General features: G+C 41.3%; 2 protein-coding genes across 2 annotated transcripts in view; one reads left to right on the top strand and one right to left on the bottom strand.

Moving 5' to 3' along the window:
• Positions 1–495, bottom strand: part of LOC140656375 (uncharacterized) — a 30,499-nt gene extending 30,004 nt beyond the window's left edge. The window contains exon 1 of the mRNA XM_072872015.1: positions 355–495. The gene's annotated coding sequence lies outside the window, so the exon portion shown is untranslated. The remainder of the gene's footprint in view (positions 1–354) is intronic.
• Positions 404–22,854, top strand: MKRN1 (makorin ring finger protein 1). The gene is made up of 8 exons (XM_072872027.1): positions 404–735; positions 8,528–8,656; positions 13,298–13,524; positions 18,493–18,719; positions 19,207–19,421; positions 20,128–20,238; positions 20,694–20,832; positions 21,262–22,854. The coding sequence occupies exons 1-8, from the start codon at positions 563–565 to the stop codon at positions 21,472–21,474; spliced, it is 1,434 nt and encodes a 477-aa protein (XP_072728128.1). The 5' UTR covers positions 404–562; the 3' UTR covers positions 21,475–22,854.
• The last annotated feature ends 447 nt before the right edge of the window (positions 22,855–23,301 follow it).

The raw sequence follows: 23,301 nt of genomic DNA, 5'->3' as shown, positions 1-23,301 counted from the left end.
TTACGTGTCCTTCCCGCCAGGACAAGGCCCGTTTCCCGCCGCTGACTGAGCCAGCCCAACCGGCGCAGCGCAGGCCGGCAACTGGGCGTCTCTGAAGGCCCCACCCCGTCAGGCGAGCGCTGCTGCTCCTCACGGCTGACTGGGGCGAGGCGGCCTCTGAGGCCCAGCAGCCGGGCTACGCCTGGGCCCATTCCCCAGCGGTGCAGCCGAGGTGCCTTTCCCCAGGCCGCCACCGACGGTTCAAACACGCCATTAAATTACGGAGGCCGCGCGGGGCCAACGGCAGCGCCGCGCGGCGGTAACGCCCGGCACCCCCCCCTCCCCCCCGCACGTTCCCGCGTGGACGCTCCCCACCACCAATCGGAGCCGCCGTTCGGCGGGGGGGCGGTGCCCGCCCAGCGCGAGGGAGGGGGCGGAGCTGGTGCCCGCCTCAGCGGTCCCGCTGCCCGTTGCAGCCTGGCCTCCGCTCCGCCCCGCCGCCGCCCGGCTGCGCCCCGTCCGCCCGGCCGGAAGGATGTGCTCCCGGAAGTTCCGGTGCTGCCGCTGTGTGGGATAAACAGTAATGGCGGAGGCGGTGGCTCTGGGAACAACGGCGGGCGCCGCGGCGGCCGCGGCCCTGGGAACATCCGCCGCAGCGGCCGCGGGAGCGACGGCCGCGGCCTTCGACTTCGCAGCCGTGCCGCCACCCGCCGCGGGGCCGGGAGGAGGCGGCTGGACCAAGCAGGTCACTTGCAGGTACGCGCTGCCCGCAGCTGGGGGGGGAGGGGGCGGTTGCGGTCACCCTTCCCCCCACCCTCCGGCCGTTTCCATCAGCGTCGCTCCGCGCCGCTTCCCTCCCTCCCCCGGTCACGTACGCGCAGCGCGCGGCCGCAGCGCCCCCTCCCCCCCCGCCCTGCCCCGCCCCGCCAGGCGCCCTGCGGGGGGGCCTGCGGCAGATTGCGCAGCTGGCCGGGCCGTTCCGCGCCTTGCGGCGCCTTCGGGCGGAAACCGGCGGCGGGGCTTGTGGGGGATGTAGTGGGGCGGCGGCGGCGGCGCGTTGCCGGCCCGTTGCCGGAAGTACCGGTTGGCGTCGAGCGCGCTCCGGGCCTAGCCTGGTGGAGCCGGACCCGCGGGCGGGGGCGGTGCGGGCTGCCGCCTTTCTTCTGCCCCTGCTTCATGGGAGGGTGTTCCCTGCGGCTCCGCTGTGCAAATGGCGTGTGGCTACCGTCCCCTTGCCATGCCAGGGGGGTTGGAAGCGTTGCTGGCTCCTTGTGGGATGCCGTGGGCCACTATTTATTGTGTAAAAATATGCCCGCAGTGATCGGTGTGAAGGAGACTGTAGAATGGAAGGCCTGTAACCGTGTTCCAGAAAATGCGATAAAGCAGGAAATAGAAAATTATTCACGTTCTTATCCATTTGAATAAAGATTTTAAAATTGAAATGAATTCGTGAGTGATGCGGCAAGAATTATTTATTAAATTAGAGAATGGGAATAAGCCATGATAGACTGCAAAATGTAAGGAGTGCTGCTGCTTGTGTTACGTTAAGATTCTGGATGCTGCGTCATTTTCTATTTGTATTTTCCTTTAAACTGTATTTCTGATAAATCTTTTTTTTGTGGGATTATGCAAATCATACTGCATGTTGTAAACCTTGCTGGGTGGACTATTTTTAAACTTACACTGCTGGCCTATTTGCAGGCTGAAAGGAATATAAGACCGTTTTTGTGAATATAGAAATGTATTAGTTTATATGAAAGCAAGTGGTAATCCAAGATCGGCATCAAGGAGCATCTCCTGATATTTTTTTTTAATTACTATTTTTATTTTTTTATTTAAATAAAATTGTAAATTATGTTTAACCTGCTTATGTTTCTGGGCAAATACATTCCAAGTCACTTGGAAGCAAAAAGGAACATCCCTTGGGCAGAAAGGAAGAGGCTCTAGAACTTGATGTGAGATCTGTATCTTTTCTGCCTGTTTTTGCGTGTGTGCCAATTGCAGATTCAGATAGCAGTATTAAGAACCCTCGCTTGGCTTTCACATGCAACTTGCTTGCTGTGTCTCTCTTTTGTGCTGCTAGGTATGCCGTGCAGTATTTAAAGCACTCCTGTTAACTGTTGATCGCTTTTTATTTTGATTAATGCACTGTTAACGTGTCCATTTGAGAAGCACTGTTTCTCAGCTCTCTCTGGGTACTTCGGCATACAAAGAGGTTTGCCTATGAATAACCGGGTTAATATTTGATGCATGGCAGTTAAACGTAGGCCGGTGATGAGGAGGTGCCCGGGAATTATGCTTAGCTCAGCTTTTAAGTGAGCTGCAAGGGTATAGGTTAGTGCTCCCTCTATGTAGATTGCCTCATTATCTCTGAAGATCGAAAGGCTCAATTAGGTGAAATGGATTGTTGAGAGAGATATGTATATATATATGTTTACTCAGGTAACAGACACAATCAATCAAGTTATTGAAGACAGTGACTGCTGTAGTACAGAAGCAGTCGAGTTCACCTGTGTCATGCAGTGCAGTGAGTCTGTCTAATGAATATATTTATTTACTGAGGACTAGCGGGAAGTTAAGCTACTGTTTTGTAACGGTTAATGTGCTTTAATATGAGCTTGAAGAAGAATGAGGTCTCTGCTTTGGACTTAACGAACCTCCCCATTCTTTGTTCTTTTTGACTAATCCTCCCAGTTACCCCATTGTTTGCTTGCTTATTTACTCGTTTATTTTTAGTGGGCCATTCAAATTGTAGGCAGACTAGTGTTCCACAGACTTGAAAGTGAAATTAACAGTTTCAGAAGTAACAGAAACAGAAATTAACAGACTTGAGCTTCTGGGAATGTGTGGTAAGAATTTTGTTTTTCTGAGTTTGGTTTCAATAGGAGGATGTATTCATATTGAAGAAAATTTATTTCTTACTATTAAATCTTGTTTTATCTTCATGAAAGAGCTTGAGGATTTAACTGAGATGAAGGGGTTGAATTTGAAAATGCAAGTTTTTAATATAGTAGGTAGAGCAGTTTCTGTTTTGAGTAGCACTGCACAATTCTATTTGTTTATAGGCTTTATTTACTTGAATCATCATATGTGTGACAGTAAATGCTGCCTGAAAAACTTCTGGGAGATGATAGTCTCTCCAGTATAAGTACTTTGCACTTCATGGTTGGTGAAGGAATACTGCTGTTTTATCAGAACTGGAAGTTTTAGAATTGGTAGAATAAATCCTTGCTGCTCCTTTCAATACCTGGTATGATAAATTGGTTGGCTAATGAGTATTATTATGCCAGTGTGATATCCTTGGGATGGATGATTGATCTCACTCTCAGAGTGAGAGATACAATGACTAAGATGAAGGACTTTGATTTCTCTTAGACATCTAGTTTTGCAGATGTTACCTTTCTGTTTTTCTTGCAGCTAAAGTTTAGAAGCCTCAGGGTGAAATGTAGGAATTCACCATGTTCATTAAGAGATGATGAAAAATAATTTTCTTGCATTGTTTATATGGTTTAGCAGTTTTCAAGGCTTTTGTGGTGTGTAAAAACTTTATAATCTTTTAATCTGGAATAAACCACAGGGGAGTAAAACTGTAATTCATAACTACTTTTTATTTACTATTCTGATGTTTGTAATATGAAAAAGAATGGTGGTCCTTACCAAGTTTCTCTGTCCTTCCAGTTTCAGATGGATACATGGTTTTATTGACCAGTGGTATAGCCAACATTTTTTTTCCAAAGACTTGAGACTGTTAGAGCCAGATATTTGTGTTTTCCAGATGTCATGCAATAACAGTTAAGGTCATCAAGTTGACGTAAATAGATTACATTTCTTTTGTTTGTTTGATAACTGAACATAAATAAAACCCTTAGCAACTAATTGGTGTATTTTGAGAGTTGTCTACATGTTTGTATCTTTGCTGTTCTTTCTGAAAACCTAGATCAGGTATTTATCTGTCTTTTAATGTGAAGAATCTGAATTGGTGAAGTATGCCTCCTTAATTCAGTGCAACACTAGCAATAAGTTGTGGAGCGCAAGCCTCTTAACAGCCTGCTTGTATTGCCCCTTTCTTAGCTGCTCTGTTCTGGATCCCCCACTAGCTTCTTGCTGAAGGAGGTTATGGAGGAGAATGGAAAAGGAGATAAATGCTATTAAGATCTACTTATTTTCTTTTTTCTCTTCCTTTTTCTTAAGGTTACTAATGCATGTAGAATTTCAGTAGCCACTCACATGGCTGAATGCCCATGTGCTGTGCTAGAACAGTGTGCCTGGCCCCTTCCCTGCTGCCTTCTTCCCTGGGAATTCTTGGTCTCTGTATGGCACCTGAAGAAGCTAATGAATGGCAGTTCGCTCTTATCCTGAGGTTGCCTGTCTGCCAGTCATGGCAATGTCCCAATTTTTGAAGGAGGTCTGTTGCCGGGTGTGGCATTCTAATTCAGCAAAACCAGTAGTTTAATAATTAAATGGGTTTACCTGAAAGCAGAACTAAGTGGACCTGAAGTAAAGAACAAACCATACCTGAATAAGCAAACCTATTGCAAGCTTCAAAAGCTATGGAAAGAAGTACTGTGTATTGATTTCAGTAGTAGGATTACAGGGGTAAAGACTTAATATATAGAAGGAAGCATGTGAAAGAAGCTGGTACATCTTCAGGATTTTAGACTGCAGTTATATGTGTTTAACACTGCATTGTATTTTTGATAAAAGCATTGTAAATTCTTTTTCTCTAGCTTAATGGCAAGTAATAGAAATAACATTATTCTAGCAGTGGAAAACAGTCTTTAGTAGATTATCATACTTTAAAGCATCGTGGAAATCCAGGTCATTGAAACCTGGATAAACTTGAAAATTTTAAGTATTCTAGTAAATTAATTGTAGTACTTGTAACATCTGACCTCTCTACAGTGGTTGGAGTTCCAGGGAGTTGGAGACATGATTAGCTTTATGGCCTTGGAGAAGTGTTTTCTCTATATGTTTCCAGAAAGTGCCCACCGGGTCTTGTCTACAACTTGATACATTTGGATGTGCAAAGCCTGATTTCTATGACCTTTTTTAAGTACCCCATGAAAATCAGGATATGCTATTTTGATCAAGGCATCCATAATTAGACATGAGTTGAAACATTTTTCAGTGATAAAATGCCAGTGCAGGCAATTATTACTTCTGGATGGTTGTTCCGTGTGTTGGTATCACTCATGTTTTGTACAGTCATGCAATGAACCAAACTGGGGAGAAGATCTGGGTTTGGACCCCGATGAGTTATCTGGTCTGGTTCCCCATGCAGCCTCGCCAAACTATGCTAGTATATCTCAATAGGAAAGACAGAGCACTGCTGCCAGAATAAGTGCTTTTTGGATTACAACATCATAGACACTCGGAGAAAATCCAGTTATATGCTTGTCTTGATCTAGTTTTACTTTTTCAGCTGAAATTATATGTATTCTCTGACTATTTGACAGAATGTAAATTTCATATATCCTTCTAGATGTCACTGAGTGAGCCAGGTAACTCATGTATTTCTCAGTTTTAAGGATCCTTTTTTCCTGTAACCAGAAACAAGAAGCTGGTATTACTGTTGTGTAAAGTTACAGTTAAATTGAATACTCTGTGTGTGTAAAGATGCTCTCCAACAGAAGTTTTGTTACCTTTCACCAAAAATCATGCACTCTTGTTTATATTTTGACATGACTAAAGCATATTTTAGCCAAACACCACGTTTTCATATGTAAAATGTTAAATTCTTTGTGACCTTAAAGTAAAAAAAATCTTACCTCGGGGTGGTGGTGGGAGGAAGTTGGTGTAATCCTTAGAGAAATACATTTTTCTCTCCTCCCACCCCAGCCTTCTTGTTCAAGTGATGCTGAGTTTGCTGCGTAGGGTTGCAGGCCTTTAAAAGTGATGTGTGAATGAAATTGAGCTTGTGAGTGTTTCAGGTTTGTTTTTTTTCCCTTTATAGCTTACCATCTTGATGTAATGAATTGTGACAGCTTTCAGAATTATACAGAATCAGTATTTGCAGAGGATTTTCTAACATAAGCTGGGAAAGAAGGAAAGGGACTTGGAGCTCCATTTCTTCTGTCTTAACAAGCAGTGGGAGAGCCTAATTTTGAGGCTTATGTATTTGGGATAAGTTCTGTTGACCAAGTACTTTCTAACAGAAGTCCTCACTTCAGGCTGGTGCCTTTCTCTTAATCACTTATTTCAGCCGTAGTGGTGTCCCAACACTTTGTTGGCTTAAGTAGCACTGTGCAGTGGGGCTGAGCAGTGATCTGATCTGGATTAAAAATAACCATGGGGGCAGCAAAAGCAATTTCAGGTTACATCTGAAGCCATTTCCGGATCTGAGTCAGCAGGTGGCTATGAAATTGCATGCCCCAACACATGGGGGGAGCAATGCTGCATGGAAATAGGCAAAGGGTGGAGATAACAGTTGTTAAAGAACAAACGTTTAACAACCTGAATTATTTTTTACCCTATTGGTGTGACTCCCATTTCTTAAAAGCAAGCCAGAAATTCCAGTTATGTTCTGGTCCCACAAGTTCATGGGTGGTTGGTTTTTTTGCTTTGAGGTGGGTTTGTTTGTGGGTGGGTTGTGGTGGTGTGTGTGGGGGTGGTGGGTTTTCGATTTTTTTTTCTTGTTCACAGTGGAGAGTGCTGGTTATGGAACATGGGGGTTTTTTTGTTTTGTTTTTGCAACACCCTATTCCTGCTGTGTGCTGGAATAGCTGTTTGTGCAGCCACCTGGCAAACCTGACTAGGGTACTCATCTCTCTGGGGAGAATATCCTGCAGAGCCTCATCTTGGTCTTATACCACTTACTTTTTATGTAGGACCACATTTCTTCTCTGGTTACTATGCGGCTATAGTGTACAGACAGGTGATTGTTTTGAGTGTGAATTGCAGCCTGAGGGCAAGTGTCAGCTGGTGGTTTATAAACCCACTTTAGACTTTTTTTGTTGTTGTTGTTCTTAGGACCTTGAATACACCATTGATTTTGTGCACGGAGGGTTACCAGCCCTCTTAAGACTCACCTCAGGTTTAATATATCCCTAGTACTGGATTACAAACGTAGCTCTACTTATGTCATTTGCTGAATTGTTCACTTTGATTTATCTGACTTCTTAAAAATACAGCAGACTAAGTACCTATGCAGAAGTTCATCCAATTCAACAGCTTGACACCTTTTAAGTTTAGGAATATCGACTTGGATGTGCTGTTTTGTGAAGAGCTATCCTAATCTTAGTTTGGGCTGCTGAAAGATGATCCTTCTGTTTCTTGTGCTAGCTGTACTGCTGTGTGGCTGCGCAGTCAGCTGGTTGGAGGATCTGGTTCTGCTGGCTTCATAGGTGTGGTAATACCAATGCAAAGCAGTGGAAATGTGCAACTGGAGGAGGGCAGGACTGCCCCTTTCAGCAGCAAGATGGGCTTGGAAGGGTATAATCTGCCTCTGTCTTCCCTCAAGTGGTGTTTTTGTGAGAGACCTAAACTCTAACAAATTTTCTTGTTTACCAGGTCTTGATGTTTCCAATGAGTTCAGAGTTTGCAGCTTACTTGGTATCTGGGGGCCAGTGCTTCTTTCTAAATTGAAGTGTTGGTAAACATGTTGATGGATTCAGTTCTTACATAGGTTTGGGGGTTTTGTGTGTTTTTTTCTTTTTTCTCCACCCTCCCACCCCCTGCTAACACTTCTATGTGGATTGGGAAAGATGTACTTAAACTTGTATTTTCAGTTGTGGTTTTGATGTGAACATATTGAGTCTGAATACAGTGCCTTGAATTTAAATAAACTTGTGTCTTCTAGGTTAAAATTTAAAACAAATTGAAAATGACTGTTCAGTTTTCTTGAATACCTGAATTTGAGGATTTTCAATTAAATTTGCATTACTTGACATGCTAAAATTTAGTAAACTGTCCTCAAAAGCTTTGAAACTGTACAGTTCTTTCAAGACAAGGCAGCAGAGCATTGAAGCAGGGTGCTTCGACTGATTATTTGGCTCCTATGGCAAAAACTAATGTGTATGTTTTGTCAGATGTAATTATCCATCACAAACATGTTTTGCATTCTTGCAGAGTAAATTTCTTCTGATTGAATTACTTACAAATTCAAAATAGATTTAAACCCTCAGGAAACTTGTTTAGGGTGTGGCTGATTTTGAGTCTTGGTTTCAGCGGTGGGCTTCACTAGGGTTTTTGTTGGTGTCAGAACACAGAAGCTACAAGTAAAACTTTGTCCCCATCTACTTTGTCCAAGACTCTTTCCTCTCTGTGTCATAGCCCAGGATAAGGTTGGCTTTGCAGGTTTTTTTCAGGCTTTTGTAAGTGTAAGTCCCTAAATGTGCAGCACAGTTCACTGGAATAGCTAAGGCTTCATCTTTTCTCAGACGTTCTTATTTGTACGTTTATACCGGGACGTGGTCCCATAGGTTGTCAGTAGTGTTGTTAGTAGTGTTGTTAATTCAGCATACCTTGATTTGTAGAATAACTCATCATCCAAATACTTTGGTTTACAGCTTCAGTGCTCCTTAATTCACAGTAGTCTTCTGTCTTACAGATATTTCATGCATGGAGTTTGCAAGGAAGGAGACAACTGTCGCTACTCCCATGACCTCTCCACTAGTCAGTCTGCCATGGTGTGCAGGTATTATCAGCGAGGATGCTGTGCTTATGGAGATCGTTGCAGGTAAAGAAATGCCATTGGCCATCCTGTAGAGGAGTAATCTCACTCTGAGTCCCTGAGTACAGAGCTCACAGAAAGGCAGTAAATCTTAAAGTGTTTTCCTCTCTCATTGCAACTTCAGAAATGTATAAAAATAGCTTATTTTCACAAACTGCCTTCTTGTGCTAAATACTATAGTGTTTGCTTTGCTATGCACATAAATAAGCAAAGGCAAGGTGAGAAGAGAACTGGTTTTCATAAGTGCTAGTTGTCAGGGTGTGGGGGGTTTTTTGCTTGTTTATTAATAACATGAGTAGATTAATTAATTGAAATATGAGACTGCATTCAGACAAGCTGAACTGATGGAACTGAGTTACGTTTGGTAAGTGACCATAAAAGCCTGAACACGTAAGATTCCACACCCCACCCCTCCCTCCCCCCCCCCCCCCCCCCCCCCCCCCCCCCCCCCGGTCGTGTGTGTGTGTCTTTTCAGGAATTGCTACTCTGACACTTGAACTGCCATTTTGGAAAAGTAACTGGAGTGTAGTCATGTAGGTTCTAAAATGTTGCCTATACAAAATGAATCTACATTATGAAAACATAGTTTGACTTAACCTATACCCCTGAAATTATTAAAAAGTAAAAAAGAAGGAGTACGAAGAAAGGAAATGGATGCTTTCCTAGCGTAGCAAAGCTTTACAAAGTCTTAGGGGTGTTTGCATCATCTTAAGTTCACTTTATTAAAACTTATCAGGAGTTTTAACATTGTCTTGTTGCACCTCTAATGCATGATTAAATATTTGCATCATGACTTTGTATGGTAGCTCATAGTTAGCTTTACTTTCATGTTTGATGTATGGTTACTATGTATAAGAAAGATAACAAAAATAAGCCTCTGTAGCCTTCTATCTACCAATGTTGCTTTCTTGATCATGTAGATCAGTGGTCTCCAAACTTCTGATCACGCACCCCATCAGTGAAAAATTTTTGAGCACCTCCCATATATATATTTTTTTTTAATAGATTATATATATCTACTACTGTACTAATATGTACACTGTAAAACATACACAAAAGACTTTAAAAAGAGATGTAATAAAGATGAAATAAACAATATTTATAAAATATTTTATTAACAGTCAAACTATTTTTGCTCTCACTAAAAAGCCTTATTAGTAATTTTTTACTGACAGTAATATTGACTGAATATGCTTTGTGGTTCGTTTTTTTTTTAATCTTAGTTTAACATTTTGTAATAGTGATTTGTTCAGTGTTTTGTACAGTGGTCTCGTAAGTTCAGTTTATTTCAGTTCTTAGTTTTAATGGCTGTCATAGCTGAAGAAGATCTTTCACAAAGATATGTAGATCCAAAAGGAAGAAGTGTATTGTTGACCGCACTTACTAATGCGTGATAATAATTTTTCAATCCTATCCATCAATTATGCAAAGACTTTTGTTAAAATTTGGCTAGTAAATTTTGATCTTCCCTGATGTCAATCAGCTGTTCCTGCAGACTAATTGGAAGGTGTTGTGTTGTTATATTTTTGACAAACGGGTCCAAAACCCACTGAAACTCTTTGGAAGATTTTTAAACTTGTTAAAAAAAACTTGGAAACATAATTCTCTAAGTGTACAAGATAAGAGAGGTTTTTATAGTTGATGCACTTGCATCATTTTTGGCAACAAAATTGCATAATGGTGGAAATGTTTCAGAACAGCCATTTTCAAAATGTTGTCTCCATACCACAAGCTTCTTTCAAGAAGCAGTTACTTGCCCTTAAAATGTCACCTTTACCTTGAAGGGACAGATTAAGTGTGTTTATTTTTTTGAAAGTATCTGCTAGGTAGCATGCTACTGACAGCAACTTGTCATCATGGAAAAGGTCAGCAAATTTGGAACACTTGTCTTTTTGTGAAAGAAAAACGTGTAACTCATCTTTGACAACTTTTAAGCGCTTTACCACAAGATAACCAGCAAACCTTTCTGGTACAGAAGATTTTCATGGTCGCTCTCCATCTCATAACAAAGTGTTGTAAAGATTCAACTATTTAAAGGTCTTGTTTTTATACAATTAACCATATTGATGACACTCTGTAGGACTTTGTGTGCTTCTGGCTCCATCTTTGCTACAATATCTTGCCTATGAATGATACAGTGAATGAATTTCTGGTGTGGTCCTATCTCTTGTAATCTTACCCTGGAATCATTTTTTTTTTATTCTAGTCAAAGCAGTGGTTACACTTGCACAGTTTTTCCATAAAACATTGTTTTTGTTAAAGAATTCATTTACTGTTGAGAATACATCTCCTCCAGTACATCTTTTTGTCTTTATTAAAGAAGTCATTTGTTGAGAATATATCTCTTCCAGTACATTTTTTCTTAGTGGCTCACAAAAAGTAGTTCTTTGTGTATTTCATTATTGAAACAGAATCTAGCAAATATCATAAGCTGAGACGTTAGAAACATCTGTACTGTCATCCAGCTGTACAGCAAACTTCCCACATTGTGAAATTTGTTCTAATACTTGTTTCTTCAAATCTTCAGCAGTGTTTTCTATGTGTTTCCCAACAGTATTTGCTGACAAAGGAATATATTTTACTTTGTCACCATATTGTTTTCCATGCATTATTTCAGTCATTTTTACCACAGCGGGAGGAACAAGTGGTCCAATGGTATGCGGCTTTTTGTCTTTCACTGTTACATAAGAAGCCTCAAAAGAGGCTTAACTGTTGTAAAGTACTGCATTGAGTATTGCATGACTTGAAACATCTCTGAAAAAATTGTAGAGGTTTGTCTTCATGTTCTGGATGTTTAGATTTTAAATGTCTTGCTAATTGTGATGGCTTCATACTATTATTAGCTAATATCTCAAGCCACAATATACACTGAGGGCATTGTTAATAATAGTGGATGTAAATCTATATTTCAAATAGTCTTCTTGGTAATCTTGATTTATTCCTTCCCCCTCCCCCCCACCCCCCCCCCACCCCGTTCTTGTCAGATCTAATTAGGTTGGCATTGTCTTTACCTTGTAATGAAGAGTTAATTGTAGATTTTTTTTCTTGATAGTAGACATTTTCTTGTTGTTTGCTGGTGCTCACGTTGTCAGTGTTGTCTTAAGTCCACAGTTTATTTGCAGGAATCTTTTTAAGCCACTTGTTTGTTTTGTCAGAGTTAGTTTAGGTAAAACAAGATAATATAATCTGTCAATCCATTTAATTGAGCACAAACAAACTGCAATGTTTTGAAATATGCTGAAAATGAATGAGCAAGTGAGGGTGCCACTGTCAACCCTGCTGCGTGATGGAACACCTGCTCCTCCTTCAGGACACCTTGCGCATACCATACGTGGGACCCTCTGACATACGGACCGAGTAAGGACACCGCTGTCAAGCTGTATGTTAAATATTAGTAAAACATAATTTTGTATGTTTTTTAGAAAAAAAAATATGACAAGAAGGTCTAGTATTTTCTTCCTGCGCTCCAGTGGATTGTCTTGTGCACCACCTAGGGTGCATACGTACCACTTTGGAGACCATTGGTATAGAGGTCTGAAGGCTTGACTTTCAGATTTGTGCTTCATAGCTTCCTTAGGGTTTCAAAGCTGACATTCAGTTGGGACCATCTCTTTAATATGCAAGAACTGTGACTTTGTTGTTTTCAATCTGACACAAGGTAAATGAATCACAGCTGCTTAAAAGTTTTGTATGATCTCCAAAAAATTCCCTCCCTTTGTCCTTGAAATTAGTCAGCAAATATCTAAGACTTCAAAGGTACACCTGTAATTTATTTTCCCATGTAGTCTACTAGTTGCTGGAAGACATATTTTTGAAGGAAACAGTGCTTTCCTGTTGTTTGTGGGTGGTAGGGATCAAATTGTTCTGAGCATCATTTTCCACAGTAAGTTGAAAGAGGCGTTAGAAATAACTACTAAAATTCAATGTAAAATCTGAATGAGGCAAGATGCTCAGATACAGAAGAATCACTTATGTTGGTGGGGATCTCTGGAGCCATGCTGAAGGCAGAGCAGCTTAGGTCAGGTTGCCCAAGGCATTGTTCAGTCAAGTTTTGATTATCTGCAAGGATGAAGATTGTGCAGCCTCTCTGGGCACCTGTTCCAGTGTTTGACTACTCTCACAGTGAATTTTTTTCCAAACATCTAATTGTAACTTCCCATTTTGGGCTTGTGTCTACTGGCTCTCATCCTATCGCTGTACTTCTGAGAAGACTCTGGCTGCATCTTTCCTGTGGCTTCCCACAAGGTAGTTGAAGACAGCAGTATCTGCCCTTAGTCTTCTGTTTTTAAAGCTGCATGAACTAATTTATCTCATTCAGTAATGCTGCACATGCATAATAGGTACGTGACCAGTTTTGGACATAACTGAAGTTCATTTGATCTAAGTTAAGTAAGAATTGTGCATGCTGCTCCATTTCCTCCAAAATCATGGAGTACCTTCTGTTTCCTTAAGCAGTGCCAACAGGTGACACAAGTGGAAGCATGTCTCTATAAAGCGTCATCAGTGGCCTTCTCTTCCAAGCAATTTCTAGGTCCTTCTTCAGAATAGTGTGTTTACATCTTAATCAGTTTATTTGCAATCCCTTAGGCTGCTTTATGGAGGTATTTTTTTTGTGAAGAGTTGACATGATGTGTTTTAACTTTTTAGATATGAACATACCAAGCCACTGAAACAGGAAGAAGTGACTGATGTGAATCCAGATGCAAAAATTTATCCCTCAGTATCCTCAGACTTCGCATCACTCCCTGAAACAGTTGAAGAAATTATTGCTGAGATAGAAGATGAAAATATCGATCTGGCAGCTGCAGGAGTAGGTGCTGAAGACTGGGTGAATGCTGTAGAGTTTGTCCCTGGGCAGCCATACTGTGGACGGGGTAAGCTGATCATGGGATAACAGTAAAATTCTGTCATGGGTCAACAGTTTATATGTAGTGCATTTATTTTAATGCTTTTGGTTTCGTTGAGTATAGAGCTATTGATATTTATTAATCACTTCAAGTGATGTGTCCTTAAGTTATGCTTGAATTTCCTGATGTGAATAGTTGGACTGTTCCACATCAGTTACTACTGCTGTCCCTGATGTTCTGAAACCAGGTATACTTAAAGACAGTCTCTGCATAACTGGCTTCCTCTTGTTATGGCTCTGAATGACTTTGTGAATCTCCTTCTTTGGAGTTTAGTTTGCATATGTGATGGGAGAAGAAAATACTGGTGATGCAATTAATATCACTACTCTGGAAAGATAACCTTTGAGGGGGAGTGTGTGTTTGTTTGGGGGTTTTTTTTGCAATCTTTTAAAGGTTTCTCAGTGGAGGTACAGATTCCTGTAGAATGAATCGAAGCCTAATACTTGCTTTCATGAATCCCATGGCAATTCAGACCAGAGGCTGAAAATAATTTATTCTGGTTACCTTTCTGAGACTTGACTTCCTAATAGTGTGACAGCTCGTGTTGAGAATGAGATTGAAGAAGCTCATCATATGGGACCAGATTGTTTTAAGTAGCATACTTGTCATCTGCTTTCCCTGCAGAAAGATAGCACAAAGACTTAAAATTTAAATGAAAAGTAGGCTGAATGTGTTTACTTTAGCATAATTTCTAATATTTGGCTCTCTAAAACTGAAGGCTTGTGGCCATGAGTAGTGAAATAATTGCTTAAATCCAAAATGGACACATTGTGTCCAGAAGAGTTTGAAGTTGTCATACAGTGCTCAGATTATACTTCTTTGTCTCCACAGCACTACTCATATTCTTGGATCTGAAAAGAGGAATTACCTTCTCAGTGTTACAGGGTGCTGCTGGAGCCTGCTCTGATCTGATTTGAGGAAGGGTGAATAGGAAGGGGACGCTCAAGCAACATTAACATTTCGCTAGCGTTGTTGAGAAGTTGGATTATGGAATTGTTTGGTGTATCTGTGACTTTGGTTATAGTCCAAAGGAATTAAAACTTGTCTTCTACCTTTTAATATGTCACCTTACTGTCATAAAAGATATGGCTTCTCTGTTCATTGAGACAAAGGATCCCTTTTTTTAATCTTTTAATCAAAATAGAATCATTTAGATTGGAAGGGACCTCTAGATTTCATCTACTTCATTTCCTGCTCAAAGCAGGGTCAGCTCTGTCAGGTTGCCAGAGGCTTTGTTTAGTTGGATCACTATCCTCGGAGATGTTCAAAATGCCATAACCTCTTGCGTGTTTGACTTTTCACAAGGCAAAACTCTTTCCTAGTGTGTAATTGGATTTTTCCCTGCCTCAGCTTGCCTTCTGTCTCTTGTCGTGGGCACATCTGAGAAGAGTCTGGGTCTCTTCGCCCCCCACCCCTCCATTAGGTAGTTGAAGATAGCAATAAGATAATTTCTTAAGCTGAACGAGGCGGGTTTCCTCAGTCTCTTTTTGTGTGCTTCAGTCCCCTTAATGGCTGGGTGGCCCTCCACTGGAATCAGTTCATTGCTAGTTTGAACAGCTGGAGATCTTTTAAATACACCTACTCCTTATAGGAGAGCTGGTGCTTTCTCCTAAATTCCTGAAGCGTAAGAATTTCATTATACCTTTAACTCACTTAGTTTTACTGAAGCAGTTCCTTTTTCTAGGGGGTCAGGTTTATTTTCATGGAAACTTGTGGGTGCCACAGCATAAGTTAACATTCTCTTCTCTGAATCTTGTTCCAAATTCTCTTGTCCTTTGAAATTTAATTTGAAATCTAAGTGCCTTGAAATCTACTAATTCTCTTGTCCTTTGAAATTCTCTATCCTTTGAAATTTGATGTATTTTAATGTACAGACATACTCAGCTGTTTCTGTTCTGAACAGTGCTACATGATGCCAATTCCCATGGTGACTTCTTAAAAGCTGCATTTTAAAAACTTTACTTTACTGAAGCTACTGTCTTTATTAAGCTATAAAAATGAAGAACCTTGCTGTAGCGATCAGGAGGATGTGTGCAGTGTGTTCCACGGTGTATACTTTAAAGCTGTACAGATTATTCTTGTCAAATGCCTGGAGAAATGTACAGGTACTTGGAAACTTTAAAATGGAATCTATTTCTCAAGATTAGCTAGAAGCCTGTGTGTTTTAAATTGTCTTACAAATGCTGAAGATTCAGAGTTGGCAGTTTAACCATGTGTAGCTTGGGCTATAATGCTCATCTTTTACTATGAGACAAGACATTCTGCTCATGCAGAAATCTCTGATTTGGGACTAAACCTGGTATCTTGAAGATGGTCTCAGGGCCTAGCAAAGACAATAGTGATGATTCTTCAGGTATTCACTTGTTTGATGTACAGATGCACTGCGTTTCCGTATTTGTTGTGCTGCTGCTGCTAGGTGTTCTGGAATAACTGAGGGAGAGTAGAAAGGCAGAAAAATAAGAGACGCTCTGAACTGGGTGGCTGTTTCCTGCTGCTACAAGATGAATGTACTTGATGCTACAAAGTGTGTCCTAGAGTGAAAGCAGGTGGTGTGTGAATTGAAGGTAATGAACTAGTTTTTTCACTAGTATGAATTTAGCAGTGTTGACTGTGAAATGGGCAGTGAGAAGACAGGGATTGGGTCCACCTACTGGAGAGTAGTGGTTTTGAAAACAGCAGACAGAATCGTACAGAGTAAATGGTACTCTGTGGGGGATGTTGGATTTGGAACTACTGAGGCAATGGAGTCTTGGGAGTTTCTCTGATTTTGCTTTCAAAGAGGAAGCAAAACTGTAGCGGATACAGTGCAGTCGATACAGGAGATACACATGCAGAGCTTTAGGTTATGGAAGCTGAGATATTCAGAAGTGAAAATACTAATTTAATTTTTATTTCATAGAAATACAGCTCTTGCTGAGGGGAAGTGCTGGGACAGCACAGAAGACTGGGACTGGAAAACTAATGTCACCTTTAGCATGTTTTTCCCTCTCCCACCCTCTCATACTATAGAAGTACCCAGAGCCATTATTAAAGACTGACATTCATAGATCTGTGTCTTGTCTAGATGTCTAGTCACTAGGAACAAGTTGTACTTTTTTTGTGCGAGGATGGTATTGTGGACTGGGCTGGAATTTAATAGCTGTATGTGCTTGTTGACTTAAGTAGTTGTTGTTGATGGTGGTTTGTTTGTTTTAAGTAACAACTCCATACTTTTTTTCGTGCCAAGATGTGAACCTCTGCTCTCCTTCTGTGGACCAGCATAGTAAATAAATGGGTTTCTAAGTCAGTCTCTGGAGGGGTAAGACTTCAAAGCCTTTATTCTCAAAGAACGTCAAGTAATAAGTGTTGTGGGTTGTTTTTTTTTGTTTCTGGTTGGTTGTTTTGGGTTTTTTTGGGTTTGTGGTTTTTTTTTTAAATTAATAAAACCCTTACTGAATACAGTTTTGACAAAAGATATCCTTGAGAGGAGTGCAGGTGACTCTGAATTTTTCTGTTAAGCTTCAAATGTGCCTCTTCTTTCAAAGTATGCATTTTCTGCAGATAGAGGATTGCCTTATGCAAAGATCATCTTGCCAACCCCATTAAAAGAAGTACTGTATCACTTGATTCCTTTGAAACTTAGCTTCATTTGCCTGTCTGGTAGGCTTCTGCCCATCCATACTGTGATCTACTAAACTCTTCTTCCTCAGTAAGGGTCAAACAAGATGTCAGAAGTCATGTGACTCAACTAGGTAGAAAATCTGTAACAACATTAACTAGAAAAAACACTGGCAAAAATGACAGTCGAGGGAATAGAAACTGACTGGTAGTTGTGATTTTTGTTACTTCTTTTGGAAGTGGAGACCATGGATTTCAAACTGCGGGGGGGGGGGGTGGGGGGGAGTGGTTGGGGTTCAATAAGTACAAATTTTCATATTATGTTCAGCTACTCCAAAGAGTAGGTAGAGCCCAGTATATGATTACTTGTTACTTTTCCTGGTGCCAATTCACTAGAACTCATAGGGAAGAAGAGGTAATGAAGATTTTTTTGGTTGGGAATCTCTTACTGAAAAATGAACAGGTTGACAGTTGACTTGTTATTCTGTCACTCATTTGCTTTTGAAAAGTATGCTTCTAGCAAACAGGCTGATGCAAGACCGGTGCGGGTGATCTCTAAAGTCAGAGATGGTTCAAGAAGCAGACTTGAACTTATTTTGAGAGCTAGTATTTCCCTATGCTAATCTTCAGTATTTGCTTATACCCCAAAACTGTGAGCCGATATCTGTTTAGGATAGGGTTTTTGGGAAATATCTAGAATAGAATTAGTTTGGTGAGAGGTGTGGACACAGCTTTTGCATCGTTCATACAGATGCTTGGGAGTCTAGAAGTGAAAGTCCATTGTTCAGGCTGAACAACAACATGCTAATTAACTTGCCCATAAGGAACTGCTGCTGTGGTGTTTCCATACTAGCATTTTGTTACGCTGGATGCACCTTTATTGCTTCAGCTGTGTAATTTCTGGGAAAAAAACGGTTAACTTTAGCTAATGTGGAATTGATTCTCAAAGCAGTGAGATTTGTAACCTTACTTAATTGTTGCTGAACCAGAGTTTGTGTAAAAATTTACTTAGGCTGCTGAGGACTAGTGAGATTTTTCTAGAGCGGACTTAGCCTGTAAATGGCTCTGAATCTGACCACTGAAACCTGATAGCTCTAGTCTTGTCTGGGTTGAAGGATGAAGAAATTCACTGTGCTTTCTGGAGTGGGAAAATAACTGTTAGTTCAGGTTGAGGGTGTGTGAAACTTGGACTGAAATGAACCTTGGTTGTTTTTATTATTCTCTTTGGGTAACTTGAGCAGGGTTACCCAAAGATTACTTTGCATTAAAACAATGTATTTTCACTCCCAGTGCTCTAAATCTGAATGTATTGGTTACTGTCCTTAATTTTGTTCCCAGCTGCTCCTTCCTGTGCTGAAGCACCCTTGCAGGAAATGGTGATTGAGGAAGAATATGAAAAGCAGCAAGCAGATGTGGAGATAAAGAAGGAGCTGTGCCCCTACGCTGCAGTAGGAGAGTGTCGTTATGGAGAAAACTGCGTGTATATCCATGGGGATGTGTGTGATATGTGTGGACTGCAGGTCTTGCATCCAATTGATGCTGCACAGAGATCCGAGCACATAAAGGTAAGCAAACAACTGTCTGGTGTTAAACAGCTTTAAGTTATTGCTTCCTAGCTCCCCGCAATCACTTGTCACTAATTCCCTTTCATTTGAAGATGCATGCAGGTCAGGCAGTGAATGAAATTCCTGTTGTAAACTGGACTGTTTCCTGTCCGGGCCATATTCAAAAGCAGCTGGGTTTCCTTATCTGTGCTGGGAAAGCAGTCTGCTTAAAGATACTAAAGCTTTGTTCTTTGCCTAGTAAAACTGGATGATCTTTTAGATTGCCTTTCTCATGTTGAAAAGCAATGCCTGAAGAAAGGAATTTGAACTCTGAATTGATTGTTCCCCACTATCTGAGCAAATTTTTTTCAGGATCAAGATTTTTCAGCTTAATCATACTCCATTCATTATGCAAAACAGCAGAGTAAAACTGAGCTTAAAAACCTGCTTAGAGTTCACCAGGTGACCAGTTGTCTCTGTAGTTGTTTTCTTTGTCTCTCCTTTTCAGTCTTGCATTGAAGCTCACGAGAAGGACATGGAGCTTTCATTTGCCGTCCAGCGTAGTAAAGACATGGTGTGCGGGATATGCATGGAGGTGGTGTATGAGAAAGCTAATCCTAGTGAGCGCCGCTTTGGGATCCTCTCCAACTGCAGCCACACTTACTGTCTCAAGTGCATCCGCAAGTGGAGGAGTGCTAAACAATTTGAGAGCAAGATTATAAAGTGAGGCACTTTCCCATTTTGATTGTGCTTTGTTACTATGGAAGAACTTAGTAACTTGTGACAACTTGCAACAGACTTCCAGATGCAGACTGCACAGAGACTGCATTTAATGCATACTAACTTTAGTTTGGAAGTGAAATCATTGTTAGGGATAATATTTACACTCTGATTTGGTTAATGTGGATTAAGTTTGCAAAACTCACTTAATGGTAGATAATAACTTTCAGTTAGTAGCATGTTGTCCAATGGTTACTGTTTACATCTTGGACATCCAGCCAGGAACCTGAAAACAGATTAACCAGTTCAGAATGTATGCTTCTTAATTCATTACTGCCCTAGTTCATTAATCAGTTGACAAAACGTTTCTCCGTTTAAAGGCTGTTCTAAAAAAACAAAGTTCCAATCAAATAAATACAGAAATCGAACCAAAATAAATTTATTTAATCCTAAAGAAAAAGGAGTCTGTGTGAAGTGTTTTTTCAAGCTCTTCTGAGTCAAGCTGACCAGCTGCCATTGCCATTGAGTTCTTGAAGAAGAGAGTTTAGGTTACCTTAATGTGTAAGAGAGAATCTAGATTGAAAAGCCCATGCAGCAAGTGTGTGGGTACAATACAACTTTAAAGATGGATATATGCCATGACTTGTTACATAGGAGAGAGAGCGCCCTGTAATGTGGAATTTTGCAGCACAGTCTGTTCATTCCCCAGGTCCTGCCCAGAATGTCGGATCACATCTAACTTTGTCATTCCAAGTGAGTACTGGGTGGAGGAGAAGGAAGAGAAGCAGAAACTCATTCAGAAATACAAGGAGGCAATGAGGTATGAGCAGTGACTGCAGCCTTTTGTCAAGTTGAGACAGCAGAGATAAAGGCACACCTGGAGAAGAAGGGTGGTGATGTAAAGCCCTCTCACCTCTTTTCCACCACCATGTGTGAAGTGCATCCTTGCCTATCTGCCCGCAGATGCATGCAACTACACAGGAACAAAGCTATTCCTGTATTCTTTGACTTCAGTTTTTCCCTTGTATATGCAAAACGCTGGTGGTGTAGCCATACGGTAGTATGAGCTTGTGCACTGCAAGACATCAGTGTCCCTATGCATGCATCGACCCACACACATTATGCGATACCTCATTTCTGCACGTAGGTGTTATGCTGACAAAATACCTTCTGCTCCAAATGGTACCTGAGATCCTTTTGGACTACAGGTAAATGCAAATCTGAAGTCTGGTTGGGGTCTGCTGTGAGTAAGGGTTGCGATATTTTCCTTTCCAGCAACAAGCCATGCAGGTATTTTGACGAAGGCCGTGGGAGCTGTCCGTTTGGAGGAAACTGTTTTTACAAACATGCATATCCTGATGGCCGCCGAGAGGAGCCACAGAGACCCAAAGTGGGAACATCAAGTAGATACCGGGTCAGTGCTGCTGGTTTTTGTCCTTCCTATACAGAGAGAGCGCAAGAGGGGTGTGCGTTAAATCAGCTGCCTTGAGAAGAGGACAGGGAAACGTTGACTCTTTTTTTTTTTTTACTTCTGATAGACCTCTGTAATGGTGAATTTGAAGGAGGCAGTGGTCTAAAGTTTGTGAACGCTGAAGGCCAAGGTGGAAAGAGTGAATTTTAAAAACTTTCCTAGTGCACCAACATACTGAAGTAGAAATGTTGGGCAGCATTAATAGGGGTGTGTAAGGGTAAATTCTACTGGAGGTCAGTATCTCCCTGGAAGAGAAACATGGTTTCTTGCATGTCAGAAAGCACGCTGGGGACTGAACCTTGTCAGCTTCTGGGAAGACTCCTGCCTTGTACTGCTTGGTCACCCGGGGAAATACTTGTGTTCCACTTGCAGGCCCAGCGGAGGAATCGGTTCTGGGAGTTCATCGAGGAGCGAGAGAATGGTGATCCGTTTGAGACCGATGAGGATGAGGTGGTGACCTTTGAGCTTGGTGAGATGTTGCTTATGCTGTTGGCAGCAGGAGGTGACGATGAGCTAACGGATTCCGAGGATGAGTGGGACTTGTTTCATGATGAGCTGGAAGATTATTATGACTTGGATCTATAGCACCTGTCAGTGGAGTGTGGACTGTCGTCTTGGCTTCAGGCAGTAGCTATTACCTGTGGTGTTGTGGCAGTGCCTGTGTTTCTCCTAGGCAGGCCGATCAATTCCAGGTGCTGTTGTAATAACTTTTACCCAGGGTCTGTCTCTTCCCATCCCCTCCCACCCCAGGAGTGTTGTTTTTCCTCTGTTTAAACAAATAACAAGAAATAAATCTTTAAAATGTTAGTTTTTGTAAAAATAAATTTAACTGTCAAACAGTTAGCTTAGGTTTGTTGCTTCATCTGTGTACCCAACAGAGTTCACCCAGTTCCAGGGTTAAAGTGTTTACAGGACTTCCACACTCATTTTGAAGAGCCCAGATAAAAAAATGAGCAGTGGCCATGCAGTGGGGATGTAAATTGGCTGATGGCCTTTTTTCTGTCTTTGTACCAATATTTCTGACTTCAGGCCAGATACAAATACTCTCTTTCTGGCATCAGCTCCGTTCCAGCCCCCTCATGAACACGTCTTCATTTGTGATTTTGGTCTCTTGTTTACTTGCACATTACTATTACTACTGTGTAACCAGAACCAGGTGTGAACGTTCTGGGTTTTTACTGTGTTTAGCATGAAAGGAAGATGTCTTTTGTGAAAGGAGAACTCTCTATGTGTATATACAGATAAATGTAGAGTTGGACCTCAAGGATGGGGAGACTCTGTGTAAGTTAAAAATAACAAAACCATCTTTCATCCCCTCTTGGTGCATGAAGTCTAGCCTCCAATTGGACATGAAACTGGTTTAGTGGTCTCAGCCCAGTCTGTGGCAGTGATCTTAACTATCGCTTAACTTAATAGATGGCACTCCCTAATACACCAGCTCTCTTTCATGCATATGATTAGGGTTGTCCAGGAGCAGAAATCCAATTAGCTAAGGTGGGGTCAGAGGAACACCAGAGAGGCCCCTTCAGCTTTATTGCTCTGTAAGTTTTAGAACTGGGTGTAACTACTTAAGCTGTGAGCTTTGCTAGGAAATTGCTGTGCCTCTCAGCTGGTTCGAGGTACACGTGCCTCTTGGCATCTGAGTTGGGCAAGTTGCCTGGTAAAGCTGTTCAGTTTATGTGAGTTACTGCTTACAAAGGCAGTCATGCAGTTTCTGGCTGTAATTTGCATTGCAAAATTTCTTTGCCACCAAAGCCCCAGCACAGGAATTTTAACCTCGCATTACATTATTGCTGTTTTTTATTGACTCGTGGATGCCCCGTGATCTGTTCTCCTGCTGCTCTTGTCCCCTAGACTGCCTCTCCTTTCACTTTTAAATGGAATGAGAAATTGTTCTGAGGTCTATAACGTATTGTTTTGCAGCTGCCTTTTGTAAGAAGCACTTTTCCCAAATAAAAAAAATCAAAAAAATTTAAGCAAGAACTCTGTCTGTTCTTTTAAGTTTGAAGCTTCTGTGTTTCAGCTTGATTATTTGTGTGTGTGTGCGTTTCTGTAAAAGTGAAGGCATTTGTCACTTATTGTTAACTCCTGCAGAATTGTGTCACACTAATACAGAATTTTAACTTGGTTTTAACCTTTCCAGCAAAGAGCCTGTAACATAAGGAATACATTCTGAACAGACAACTGAGACAATTGAACTGTTGAAGGAATATATGGGGCTGTTAGTGGGAACAGATGTGGCTTGCTTTCTCAGAAAGCATCAGCTTTCCTTCATGAGGGGTCAGAAATGGCATGCTTTACTTTCTGTGTGGGTGTATGTGTGGCACAGTGGTGGATGCTGCTGCTTCTAAACCTTACTTCTGTACGTGTTACAGGGAAGCCGAGAAGATGCATATAAGTTTATTTGCTTTA

The sequence above is a fragment of the Ciconia boyciana genome, chromosome 1, assembly GCF_034638445.1.
Source record: "Ciconia boyciana chromosome 1, ASM3463844v1, whole genome shotgun sequence".
Taxonomy (NCBI): Eukaryota; Metazoa; Chordata; class Aves; order Ciconiiformes; family Ciconiidae; genus Ciconia; species Ciconia boyciana.
The sequence above is the reverse complement of the archived record's forward strand: the minus strand, read 5'-3'. Positions and strand labels throughout refer to the sequence as shown.

Excerpts from the sequence above, each read along its gene's own strand:
- MKRN1 (XM_072872027.1), top strand. The coding sequence starts at position 563 with ATGGCGGAGGCGGTGGCTCTGGGAACAACGGCGGGCGCCGCGGCGGCC. Across the intron at positions 20,239-20,693 it reads AAATACAAGGAGGCAATGAG|CAACAAGCCATGCAGGTATT; the intron begins GTATGAGCAGTG and ends TTTCCTTTCCAG. Across the intron at positions 20,833-21,261 it reads GAACATCAAGTAGATACCGG|GCCCAGCGGAGGAATCGGTT; the intron begins GTCAGTGCTGCT and ends TTCCACTTGCAG.